This window comes from Littorina saxatilis, linkage group LG17 (assembly GCF_037325665.1).
Source record: "Littorina saxatilis isolate snail1 linkage group LG17, US_GU_Lsax_2.0, whole genome shotgun sequence".
NCBI lineage: Eukaryota > Metazoa > Mollusca > Gastropoda > Littorinimorpha > Littorinidae > Littorina > Littorina saxatilis.
This window is the reverse complement of record NC_090261.1, coordinates 67,294,396-67,306,729: the sequence shown is the minus strand read 5'-3', so window position 1 is coordinate 67,306,729 and position 12,334 is coordinate 67,294,396. Positions and strand designations below refer to the sequence as shown.

At 44.7% G+C, this 12,334-nt stretch overlaps 1 protein-coding gene across 2 annotated transcripts in view; it reads left to right on the top strand.

The window, feature by feature from the left end:
• The window catches only part of LOC138952278 (E3 ubiquitin-protein ligase UBR2-like), an 85,517-nt gene that overhangs the window by 45,470 nt on the left and 27,713 nt on the right, over nt 1–12,334 (top strand). For both annotated transcript variants that reach the window (XM_070323913.1, XM_070323912.1), the window contains exons 22-34: nt 660–736; nt 1,328–1,422; nt 2,000–2,124; nt 2,685–2,840; nt 3,225–3,273; nt 3,589–3,743; nt 4,734–4,919; nt 5,311–5,555; nt 6,248–6,397; nt 8,017–8,157; nt 8,431–8,595; nt 8,888–8,982; nt 9,827–9,938. In XM_070323913.1, the coding sequence (XP_070180014.1) occupies nt 660–736; nt 1,328–1,422; nt 2,000–2,124; nt 2,685–2,840; nt 3,225–3,273; nt 3,589–3,743; nt 4,734–4,919; nt 5,311–5,555; nt 6,248–6,397; nt 8,017–8,157; nt 8,431–8,595; nt 8,888–8,982; nt 9,827–9,938 (1,751 nt within the window). The remainder of the gene's footprint in view (nt 1–659; nt 737–1,327; nt 1,423–1,999; nt 2,125–2,684; nt 2,841–3,224; nt 3,274–3,588; nt 3,744–4,733; nt 4,920–5,310; nt 5,556–6,247; nt 6,398–8,016; nt 8,158–8,430; nt 8,596–8,887; nt 8,983–9,826; nt 9,939–12,334) is intronic.

Below are 12,334 nucleotides of genomic sequence, written 5' to 3'. Positions count from 1 at the left end.
GCTTTGTGCAGAGAGCTTCATGAAGTCGACTATGCTAAGACTTTGCGAAGTCTATTTACCGAAAACACAGTGCCGAAGCTTTGTGCAAAGAGCTTCATGAAGTCGACTATGCTAAGACTTTGCAAAGTCTATTTACCGAAAACACAGTGCCAAAGCTTTGTGCAAAGAGCTTCATGAAGTCAAATATGCTAAGACTTTGCAAAGTCTATTTACCGAAAACACAGTGCCAAAACTTTGTGCAAAGAGCTTCATGAAGTCAGCTTTTCCCAATTAATATCAGAAGTACTCTCCATCAGTATGAAGACAAGGATGTGTATCTGTCATGCCAGCCTGACTGACACAGAGTTAGATTTATCTGTTTATAAACTGAATGTAACCGGAAGACGACAAAGGGAGGGCAACACGTAAATGGCCAAATTCTGTTGAATGAAGCTGTGAGAGGCGAATCAAACGTCACAGAAAACATGTGGCAAAGACTTTGTGCAACATCAAGCGATGAAAGGAACAGCAAGTACTTAACCCACACTCACTCAGAGTAGAGCAATTTGACATTCAATATGCGATTTCAAACGTCTAGTGTGTCTGATTTACAAACCCAAGATTGTTGAAGGTTACCAAGTTTGTGTAATTCTGTGCCTTGTGTGTTTCTCTGCCAACAGATTGCAGCCTCCCTCCTGGAACCCGACGACTTTCTGATCCACCTTCTCAACAAGTATGGCCTGGTGGCCTGGACCAAGTCAGTTTCATATCAGTGCTCTGAGTATAGATAATGAATAAGTAACAGACTGCTTATATGCATTTTAAGACCTTAATAGCCCCCCCCCCCCCCCCCCAACAAAAAACAAAAACCAAAAAAATCAACAACAAAATCAATTTAAAAAATGATTCTTCTTCATAATAAAACTATTTTTTTAATGATAAAAAAACCAGTTATAGGGTTGGGAGGAAAAAAATAGGGTTGGTAGGGGAATCGGAAACAAAACCCTTTCTGGTTTTGGGCTAGGCCTCAGGTTCAACTTAGTAAATTGTTGTCACTCGTGCATAAAGCGTGTTCTGAGTTGTTTTGGAAATGGGAGAAAGGTACATGTGCCCGTGTACTGTTACTGCTTAATACTAGGTAATTGGCCCACGTTGACCTTGATAAAAGGACTTATCACAATAATACTGGGTTTTTTACTCTGAGAAAGCTGGTTTGATTATAGAATTTTTCTGACAAATTGTGTGTGTGTGTGTGTGTGTGTGTGTGTGTGTGTGTGTGTGTGTGTGGTGTGTGTGTGTGTGTGTGTGTGTGTGTGTGTGTGTGTGTGTGTGTGTGTGTGTATCCCAGGCCAGAGTATGACAACCCCACAGGACAAGAAGACTACCTCAGACAGACAGTGACACTCGCCGAAGAGTTCCTGACACTGCTCATCATCATTTTAGGTCAGTGCTCTTTTCTAGTTCAATTAATGTATGCCTTTAGACTGTTTCCTTTTCACGCCGCTATAAATAATCAGTCAAGGTGCTATAACGTGGTCATAGAAGCGCAGACACAAACGTTGTAGCACTGTGCTGGTTGATATCTCAGGGCATATGATAATGAGGTGTGATAGCAACTGCATTTGGTTCCTGTTTCTGCTTGTGCTGATAAGCTTGACATTCAGTTAGCTTGGGCTGATAACCTTGACATTGAGTTAGCTTGTGCTGAAAAGCTTGACATTGAGTTAGTTTGTGCTGATAACCTTGACATTGAGTTAGCTTGTGCTGAAAAGCTTGACATTGAGTTAGTTTGTGCTGATAACCTTGACATTGAGTTAGCTTGTGCTGATAACCATGACATTGAGTTAGCTTGTGCTGATAGCCTTGACATTGAGTTAGCTTGTGCTGATAACCTTGACATTCTGCTAGTTTTATTGAAAGTTGATGTGTGCTTATTTTGTACTAAAAACATTTTCCTTCTGAAATTGTGATTGGCATTCAGGGTATTTAACCAAAGCATTTGTTTTTGTGAATTTTTCAGAGGAGCGGTATGTGCCAGGAGTAGGGGAGGTAACCCAGAAGGACGCCGTGAAAAGAGAGATAATTCACCAGCTGTGTATCAGCGCCATGCCTCACAGCAAGCTGGCTAAGGCTCTCCCTGAAGATGTGAGTGCTGGATCAAATTCTCAACAGTTTTTTTCTTGTTCCAGAATTTGTGTTTGTTGTCGATGGATTTTGCTGATTGTGTTGTTGCAATAAAGAGGTGAAGTTGCTGTTTGTTGAACAGGTTTTGACATTAAGGTAGGCAGTCTGTTTGAGATTTAGACGGGTAATTTTCAGCTAGATTTGATATAAGCTTTGGGATGTTTTTGTCATGTTATTATAATTTGTGATATTTTGTGATAGCCAGTTTGTCCTGGAATCATATCGTCATGGATATCCGTGCTGCTTTCTTCCCAGGGAAAGCGAGCTGCCATAGAGTACAGTGCTACCCAATTTTTTTCTTTTTCCTGCATCCGTGTGTTTGTGTTTCCAAACCCTGAGACTTTGCTGTGAACTTGGGATCTTTATCGTGCGCATGTATGCACACAGGGGTGTTTGGACTCCGAGGAGAGTCTGCACAAAGTTGACCCTTGCATGCTGAACGTTCACCATATGCGTTTTGAGATAACCAGTTCATTATAGTATCTTTTCATTGTATGTTCATTATATTTTTGTTGAAACAGCCCAACCACGAGACAGGTTTGGAGGAGGTGGTGGAGGAGGTCGCGACCTTCAAGAAACCCACAGCGGGCGGCAACGGAAAGTACGAGCTGAAGGATCAATACTACGCAGAGTACTGCCCCTTCTTCTACCACTACTCCAAGTCCGATCAGTCCAAGGTGGGTGTCACTTAAGTCTGTGTAGACATGTCTCATTTCTCATACAATGGAACCTCCCTTTTAAGACATTAAAAAAATCTGACAAAATCAGGTTTTAAAAACGAGGGAGTCTTAATCTGTTTTGCTGCCAGTAGATATTTGTATTCAAAGCATTACCTGTATTCACAAATTGACAAAAGTACCATGAGACTCCTGTTTGGTGGTGAAAAGCGCGTTTGACGAACGTTTTATAATTATTATTATTATTATTATTGACTCACAATTGGTGAGTATTAGGATTTATATGTGTCTGTCCGTGTGTCCGTCCGGCCGTCCGTGGACAAAAAACTTAACGCTGAGGCTGATCGTGCTTTTTGGTGTTAAATTTGTGTGTGTTTTTTTCAGTCCGAGGAAGCGGAGAGATCCAGGAAAAAGCAGAATGGAGAGGACCAGGGTAAGTGAGGTCTCAAAGATGTAGCACATTGGACATCAACAACAAAAGATACTGATACACAGGTAGACAGACGTGCAAACTTGCATCGGCAAGGGCACAGACACACACAGACCCACAGACACACAGACAGACACAAAGACACACACACAAACACGCACGCATGCATGCACACACACACACACACACACACACACACACACACACACACACACACACACACACACACACACACACCAGTGTGACATTTCTCTCTCTATCTCTCTCATTTGCACAGTCTTACATAGTCAAACTTTATAATTCATTCTCTCCTTGCAGCTTTGCCGCCACCGGTGCCTCCCAAGTTCAAGGTCGCCTTCAAGCCCATCCTGCGTCTGTTCTCAAGCGACGTGTTTCTCCATGTCCTGTCCATGGTCCTGTCTCGCACGGCCGCCGCACGCTCACGATCCTGGTCTGAGGCACAGTTTGAGAGGGTCAGTGCAGACAGTTTGTTTGTTTGCTGGGGTTGTTGGTTTAATCAGTCCTCTGAGAAAGAAAGGGAAGTAAGCTCTCTAAAAGCATACAACATATCCAATAGAATAAATCAATGTCATCGTGGAATGTTGGAGTAACTGGGTTCTTGGTGTTTTTGAAAAAGTTAAGTAAATCATTCTCCATGAAAAATATTCTCTGAAAAACAATTGACAATGCATGATTTAACAATCTTTTAAAGTTTTATCTTTCTATCCATACCAGTAACAAATATAAACACTATTTCAAAATACAAAATAATCAGTTTGTCCTGAAAAGCTTTTTAAAACAAGTTACGCCAAAATTCGACTACGACGTTGAAATGAGAGTTGTGCGGAACCAATCTCCTGGCGCCTCAGAGAATAACACATTGGTGGGTTTGTTGGTTTGATCAGTCCTTTGTGGGAGGGTGAAATATTTAGAAGAAAAACTTGTATGGGATCCTTCGAGTTGGGTTGTTGTGGGCAGGTGGTCGCTTTTGAGAGGTGGTCGCAAGAGCAAGATCAATACTCATCACTGCTTAGTACCCCGATGACGGGCGCAGTGGCGTGGTGGTAAGACGTCAGCCTCCTAATCGGGAGGTCGTGAGTTCGAATCCCGGACGCTGCCGCCTGGTGGGTTAGGATAGGAGATTTTTCCGATCTCCCAGGTCAACTTATGTGCAGACCTGCTAGTGACTTAACATCCTTCGTGTGTACACGCAAGCACAAGACCAAGTGCGCACAGAAAAGATCCTGTAATCCATGTCGGAGTTCGGTGGGTTATGGAAACACGAAAATACCCAGCATGCCTACTCAACGAAAGCGGAGTGAAGCTGACTATGCTCTCTGAGTATAGTTTGAGGAACCCAAATGGGCAAACGAGCTCACACGTAACCAGAAAATTCTGGAACGCTGAAGTAGAAGAAGTACCCCGATGTTTACTGAATATACAAAGATTTCCTCCTGTTCTAGGTGCTGTACATCATCGGCCTCGGGCTTCACGAGCAGATGGAGGCCCTCGAGTCACACGACTCATCCTTCCAGTTCCTGCAGCGTGCGACAGGGGAGAAGGGCATTCTGGGACAGCTGGAGTCCCTGGTACACAACACCAACGTCAACCAGGAGCCAATCAAGGACCTCCTGGCCTGGGTCTTGAGGGTCAGTTTCTTTAATTTCTTATTATCTGTTTTATATTTGTCTTTCTTGAGTGTGAGTTTAATGTTCTCTTCAAATCAAATCAAGTACAGTCACCCCACCCCTTTTTAAGAAAAAAATAATTTTAGACCTTACTTTTTCAGATTTTCTGTACAAGACCTTTGTAAATTTACCTCCATTTTAAGACTTAATAAAGATCCTAAAAAAGGTCACAGCGAAAGGTTTAGGCCTAGAAAAACATGCAGGCAGGAGAAAATAAAAATTGGCTAGTGCGATTTTGTTGCTGAACGCTACCCCCAGGGAAAGCAGCCCGAGTTTCCTGGAGGGGATTCCCCAAGGACACTTAGATATACCAAATACCAAATGATTAGTCTATGTTTATTTATTTCAACAGAAATTCGGAGAGGCCCTGCACCTGTCAGACGAGCCGTCGTCCAAAGACCAGCTGGACAGTTTGGCAAAGTGCGCTGACCTCCGCACCCAGTCTGAGCGCAAGAAGAAGGCGGCCATCGCGGCCAAGCGTAGGGCAAAGGTCATGGCCCAGATGTCCAAGATGCAGAAAGACTTCATCGCCGAGAACTCTGAGCTGTTTGAGAACACTCACACTGACCCGGGCAGTGCTGTGGACATGGACGTCAAGTGAGTACCGCTCAGTGGGATTGTTCTTGGAGGGAGAGTGTCAGGATTGGATCTAGGGGTCTGGGGGTTGGGTTCCAAAAACACCCCCTACCCCCTTACTCGGCAAATGTACCTTTTTGTAAAAGAACTACCCAAAGTACCCCTTTCAAATGGTAAATTTCAACAGCATTGTGGGGCCCTTGCTCCCCAGAACCCCCACCTGGCCAGCCCCTGTACCCCTGCCTGGTTTTGGAAACCCCTCCCGCTCATACAGTGGGTCTTTGAGGGATATGCTATGCTAACTTAATATTTCTGTCCCCAGAACTAGTGTCTATTTGGGACATGACGTGGTTATATGCTTTGAGGGATAGCGTTGCTTTGTTTTCAAGGAGTTAACAGGCCTTTGTTGTCAAGCTCACCAGAAATGGGTGTAAGATTGGATGTGTGTGTGTGTGTGTGTGTGTGAATGTGTGTGTGTGTGTGTGAATGTGTGTTTGTGTGTTTGTGTGTGTGTGTGTCTGTGTGTCTTCCAGAGAAATAAGGCAATGCTGTAGCCCCAGGATGCACACACATTTAAAGCTGCAGATGTTTAGAATCATGCCATACTCTCAAGCACTGGGCCCCAAGCAGAGTCGGAGCAGGGTGGCGAGCAGCATCAACGTCACTTGCATTCTGTATTAGAAGGACTAACTCTGTGTTGTGTGTGTTGACAGTGAACCCAATGCAGACTCCGTAGCGCTGGGCCCCAAGCAGAGTCGGAGCAAGGTGGCGAACAGTATCAACGTCACTTGCATTCTGTGCCAAGAGGAGGAGGTCGTCACCCTCACCAGTCGAGCCATGGTCCTCGCTGCTTATGTACAGATGTAAGCCCAGCTTGCTTGGTTGTATTGGTATTTTGCTTTTTAAGGTTGTTTTTCGCTGTGATAGTTGATAGTCTGTGTGTGTGTGTGTGTGTGTGTGTGTGTGTGTGTGTGTGTGTGTGTGTGTGTGTGTGTGTGTGTGTGTGTGTGTGTGAGTGAGTGTGTGTGTTTGAAGTTATAGTGGTGGTGATAGTTTGTGTATGTTTTGGTTCGTTGGTTGCCTAGGCAGGTGAGTGCCTGATAGACGTTCTGTGTGTCTACTTAGTGTCTTAGCAGATCAAGAGGACACAATTTCTGAGTCACACATGTAATTTTACAATTTGTGCCTTGGTTTACGTACACACACACGCACACACAAACAAAAACTAAAAAAGGGTTACTCAGCAGTCATTCCTAATGGCTGAAGTGTTGTAAGATGCTTTGAGTTTGACTTGAACACGACTAGATCAGTGGCTCTTCCTGAGCAGGGAGGACATATTTGTACAAGATCTGAGGAGAAAGAAGAGTGCTTGTTATTGGCGCTTTGCCTTCTAAAACAAAGGATCTGCCTGTGCAAAGGGGGAGTGAGAGTTGTTACTATATACTTAAACGTTCGCTAACATATTTACCACTACTATTCACAGACATTTTTAGTTCCTGTACTTCAGTGACGACTTAGATTTGTTGTTACAGTTAGCCTATTAGCCTTTTTGTTTTTACTATGGTATCGTATCAGTACTCAGTATAGGGAGTGTATGGGTGTATGCATGTTATTCAGACCAGGATAAATACTGATGGCTTTTATGCTATAAAGCAAAAAAAAAAAATTGTCTGTTTCTGGTAACATGGCTAAAACAAGAGGCGAAGCCTTCAAGGCTCACGTAAGAAATCGACAAACAGTAACACAAACTCAATCACTCCGTCACATACACACACACACACACACACACAGTAAGCAAGGTGAAACTGCAAGAAAGCGAGACCCTGGATCTGCCAATTAGTCTCGGCCCGCTCACAATAACAATGACCGAGACTTTCAGTAATTCCTTTGCGTGACGTCTAACCCTCTTACGTCATAATGTGACGTCTTCAAATGGTTTCTATCACACACGTCAAACACTTTTGACCGAGACGTAATCTTCTTATGCGAGCTTTATCCATAGACTCGGAAATGTTAAAGTTTCTATCACACACACACGCACGCACGCACGCACGCACAGACAGACAAAGTTTATCATCGCATAGGCTACACTTACGTGAGCCAAAAAATAGGGTCGGTAGGTCGGGATTTTTTTAAAATTTGTTTTTAATTTTTTTTTTTACCCCAAATGTAGACCAATAAAACTAACTTTAAAAATCGCGCAAAGAGACTGGATTTACTATACATAGAGACAAGACACTCAACACATTTACAAATCGTCAGCGGACTTTCGTTTTCACACGTTTTTGTTGTTCATTTTCTCACCCTGTCCTTTACCACCAAAAAAAAACCCAACAAACTTTTGAGTTTGGAAAAAAAAAGTTTAGGGTCGGCGCCGAAATTTAGGGTCGGTCGGGTGACCAGAAACAGACTTTTTTTTTGTTGGCCTAAGGCTGAATAAATTCTTGTTCTTGTTCTAATGAAGGCTGTTGGATTGTTGCAGGTCGACGGTGTTGTCCCAGAACCGCAGCAAGCACCTGGCCAACGGTGAGCAATACGACCCTCTCCTGATGTCAGCTGACCTCTTCAACGGCACACACACGTCCTCGTGCGGCCACTGCATGCACCATGAGTGCTGGCAGAGGTAGGCTTCTTCCTGATACATAGGGTTTGAGAGAAACAGGACATTTCCCTCCTTGACATTTTGTGCCCGAACATTTTGATTCTTGAACTGTCAAAGTGATTTGTCCTACCTAGCAGCAATTGCAAAATGTGTGTGTGTGTGTTTGTGTGTCTGTCTGCCTGTCTGTCTGTCTGTCTGTCTGTATCTCTGTGTCTGTGTCTATGTCTGGCTCTCTGTGTACCTGAGTATGGTGTATTCTTCCTGAATGAGAACCATTTTTATTCTATTTTGCAGGTTTTTCCAGAACATAGTGAACAAGGAGAGGCGAAGGCCGGTGCGTTTTCGCCACAGCAGCAGTTACGATGTGGACAAGATGGAGTACTTGTGTCCGCTGTGTGAAGGCCTGAGCAACACCGTGATTCCCTTCGTACCCATCCTGCCCACTATGCAGCGAGACAGGTGTGTATGATGAATGTAGAGTTACACATGCTGGTAAAGGGAGGGAGGGATGGGGGGCGGGGGGACTGCCAGAGTATTTATGTCCGCTCTGTGAAGGCCTCAGCAACAGTGACATCCCCTTTGTACCCATCCTGCCCACTGTGCAGCGAGACAGGTATGTGTTGAATATAGGTAAAGGGAGGGAGGGGACTTGTGTGTGTGTCCGTGAGGCTGTCTCTGAATCCTGTGATTTGAGAAAGCAGTGTCTTGATTTTTCATCAGAAATATTTTTCGTCTGTTTGTTTGATTTCAGTGAGAACAAAGGGGTGAGCCTGGAGTTTGACGACTGGCTGGACGGAATCCACAAGACTGCTGTCAACAGCGTGCAGAACAAGGAGATCAAAGGAGGTAAACTTTGTTTGCTTGCCTCTTTGTCTTTTGTTTAAGGTTGGGTAGAAATGCCTCATTACGTACTTACCTTTCCCTCCAGCAGAGCACAGGCCATTGATGATGTTTCTCCATCGCACTGTGCTCTGGGCTGTTCTTACTGTCTCTGTCCAGCTGTTGCCTTGCCTCTTTAGCTCCGCCCCTGTGTCACGCCTCCAGCTGTTTCTTGGCCTTACCCTCTTCCTTTTCCCCTGCGGGTTCCAAGTGAGAGCCTGATTGGTTATGCTGGATGTTGGTTTCCTGAGGGTGTGAGAAATGCAGCACTACTTACAAGTTATGATCACAAGGATTATGCAGAGCAACCAACTGTTACGCTGAAACGTAGCATGCTACGTTTTAAGAGCAATTGCTACGCTGTTACGCCAAGCTCAAGATTGCTACGCTTAATATAAGAAATCACAAGCATGCAACAGTTCCCTCTTTGTTGTGAGTCCTGGTACTCATTTTTGCTTCCCACTCCGTGTAACGGTCAAAATATGGGTCATAAAACATTGTCTACACTAAAAAGTGGCACTGCAGATACTCTCTCATGGACATTTTATGTTCCTGCATTGATGAAGCTTTACTAGATATATATCTTTTCTTGTGCAAGATAGCATACATGTGGATGTGAGAATACATTTTAGAAAATGCTTCACCTAAACACCAAATGCATGCTGAAAATTGCAAAAGAATGTAAATTGCTACTCTTGAGGCTTCACAAAAGGGGTGTCTTAAAAGGGGGGTTCAACTGTAATGGGACATGACGAAGGCGAGTCGTCTAAGCATTTTCTTTTCTTGTTTGTCATTGACATTGAACCACCAGATTTCCACCTGATGCTCCAGCCTTGCCCCATCTCCTCCATCAGTCGCATGATGGCCGAGAGCGTCGCTCGCAACTTCCAGCTGCTGTGGGAGTACGTGTCTGATGATTCAAGGTCAGTGCAAGAAAAAGAATTAGCATGCTTTTTTTTTTCTGCACATTTTTTTCATTTTTCATTGTTTTATTTTCATTGTTTTCATCCTCTCTTCTCTTGCTTGTCCCGACGCTTGTTCATTCCCCCAGTATGCTCTCACGCCGCCCCGTCCCAGCACTCACTGCAACATCCACCCCTCTTCTCTTGCTTGTCCCGACGCTTGTTCATTCCCCCAGTATGCTCTCACGCCGCCCCGTCCCAGCACTCACTGCAACATCCACCCCCGAACTTCGTTCCGCCGCCAGACGCCAGACTTGTCGAATTGATTTATTTTTGCGCTTTCTGAGTCAACCAGTGTTGGTCAGACACCTGGGCACCCTCACAATCCCAATCGTGAATTTACAGTCAATATAACACTTACCTCGACAGTACTATTCTTGCACATTATCTATTATAGGCCGAAAAAATTGGACAAAACGCTGAGTGGGTACAATTATCTCCCATAACCATGCGCCACCGTGGATCCCAAGCACTGTCCGAGTGCTTCCCCCTTACAGGATGTAGGTGGCGCGTCCTCTTTCTTTTTTCGCGCGTGTCAGACCGGCTGTGTTTCTGCTACGCTCCCGGATTATTTTGGACTAAGAGGCTTCTTTTCTGTGTGGACTATCACCTGTTGGATTATTGTGTGTTATTCCACTTCTGGCTTGAGGCTACGTTGTGTTTCCTTCAACTTGTGCCTCCGTTTTTGTGTGGCGGACTCGGCGTGCCTCCCGTCCTACTTCGTGGTGACCGGTCGTCTGCTTCTCGTTTCGCCGCATTCACTTGAGTATTGACCTAAATTTTCTTTGAATTTTGTTAATTCTCGGTCTTTAACACTATTGTGACTAGCACTGCCACGGCGTTAACGTCCTGCCTGCCCAAGCTTGCCACCAAGAAACTTCCCAAAAATCAGTAACTGTAAAGAAATCTGTCTAGCAAGCTTGAATTAAGTCCAATCACCACCAAATTGTGTGTACTAATTCAAAAATGGATGCCCAGTTCAGTCGTGCTATTTATAAGTTTGTCACGCGATTTGTTTTAGCAAAGGGGGGTGAAAGGGGGATAATTTGTGTTTTTTAACGTTTTTTTGTGTGTGTTTTATTTTCCACTGCTTTTTTTAAAAGTTATTTTTTAACAGAAAGTATTATAAATAATGTTATAACCAAACAAGGTGTAAAACCTATGAATTAGCTGAAATATTGTTAACATTGTACACAGAAATAAGGAGACAGTACAAAGAAAAAAACAAGCAAATCACGCATTCACTCACAGCATCCTGACTCAAATGAAACAAAACTGTAACACTCACCAAATGATGTCTAGGTAATCCATATTGAATATAAGTCACATTTTCACAACAAAGTACCAACTGTACACCTATGAACAATTCCAAAAGGATTTGAAGGCTCCAGCCATCCATTGTTATCAGTGCTGCCACGCCCCCATAGCTCCTGCACGATTCCGAGATACATGTTCGTCTAGCAGTATCACCCCCTACCACGTGTAGTTGCTGACTCGTACTAGCAACAACGGGACTGTTTCTTCCTCAATATCACTGCTATTATCGCTTTATTGAGGCTAAAACGACACGATGTATCATGATCTACAGGATCCTCAAGATCCAACATCCGGAGAATCTCCTCCCGTGACAAGGCTCGCCTTCGATTCATTTTTTTTGTTCGAAAACACCACGCAAATCTGCACTAATTTGATCAAGCCGGAAGAGAAAACCACGTGTATCAAGGGAAACAACTCAATTTACTGCAAGCTTCAAAAACCGGGAAGCAATCACGAGTCGTGTACCTTGTATGTCTAATACTAAAATAGTCACTTCCCGTCCGTGGGCGTTGCAGCGCTATTACTAATATAGTCACCTCCCGTCGCGAAAGTGTTAAGGGTACGTACAGGGCGAGGTAGGATGTCTCGTCCTGTTTTGGGCTCTGGTTCTACGGAACCAGAGTCTGCCGGGGGCAACCCTTCTCCGGGCGCCCAGCGTTATGTTTTACGCACGGAGAAGGGGATCTTTCGGCGCTCCGACTCTCCCTCCCCAAACGCTTTGCGTTTGCGGCGAGGGAGGGCGGAGAAAGCCTGTTTGAGCAAGCTCAATGCGAGCTTGCTCAAACAGGCTGGGCTTGAGCCTGGGACTTCGGGCGGGGCTGCGCCGTCGAAGGTTCGGGGAAGGTCGAGGGGAAAGAAAAAGCTTCTTTCTCCTTCTCCTTCAGTGGAACAGGCTTCCCCCCCTTCGACGCCGTTGTCCGGCCCTCAGTCTCAGGCTTCAGCTCCTCCCGGTTTCAAGCCTGGGGGGAAGGTTTCCTTCTCCTCCCTGGCTCGAATCCGGGGGCAGGTCGATTCCCAACCCTCTTTGGGGGTTGGTGAAT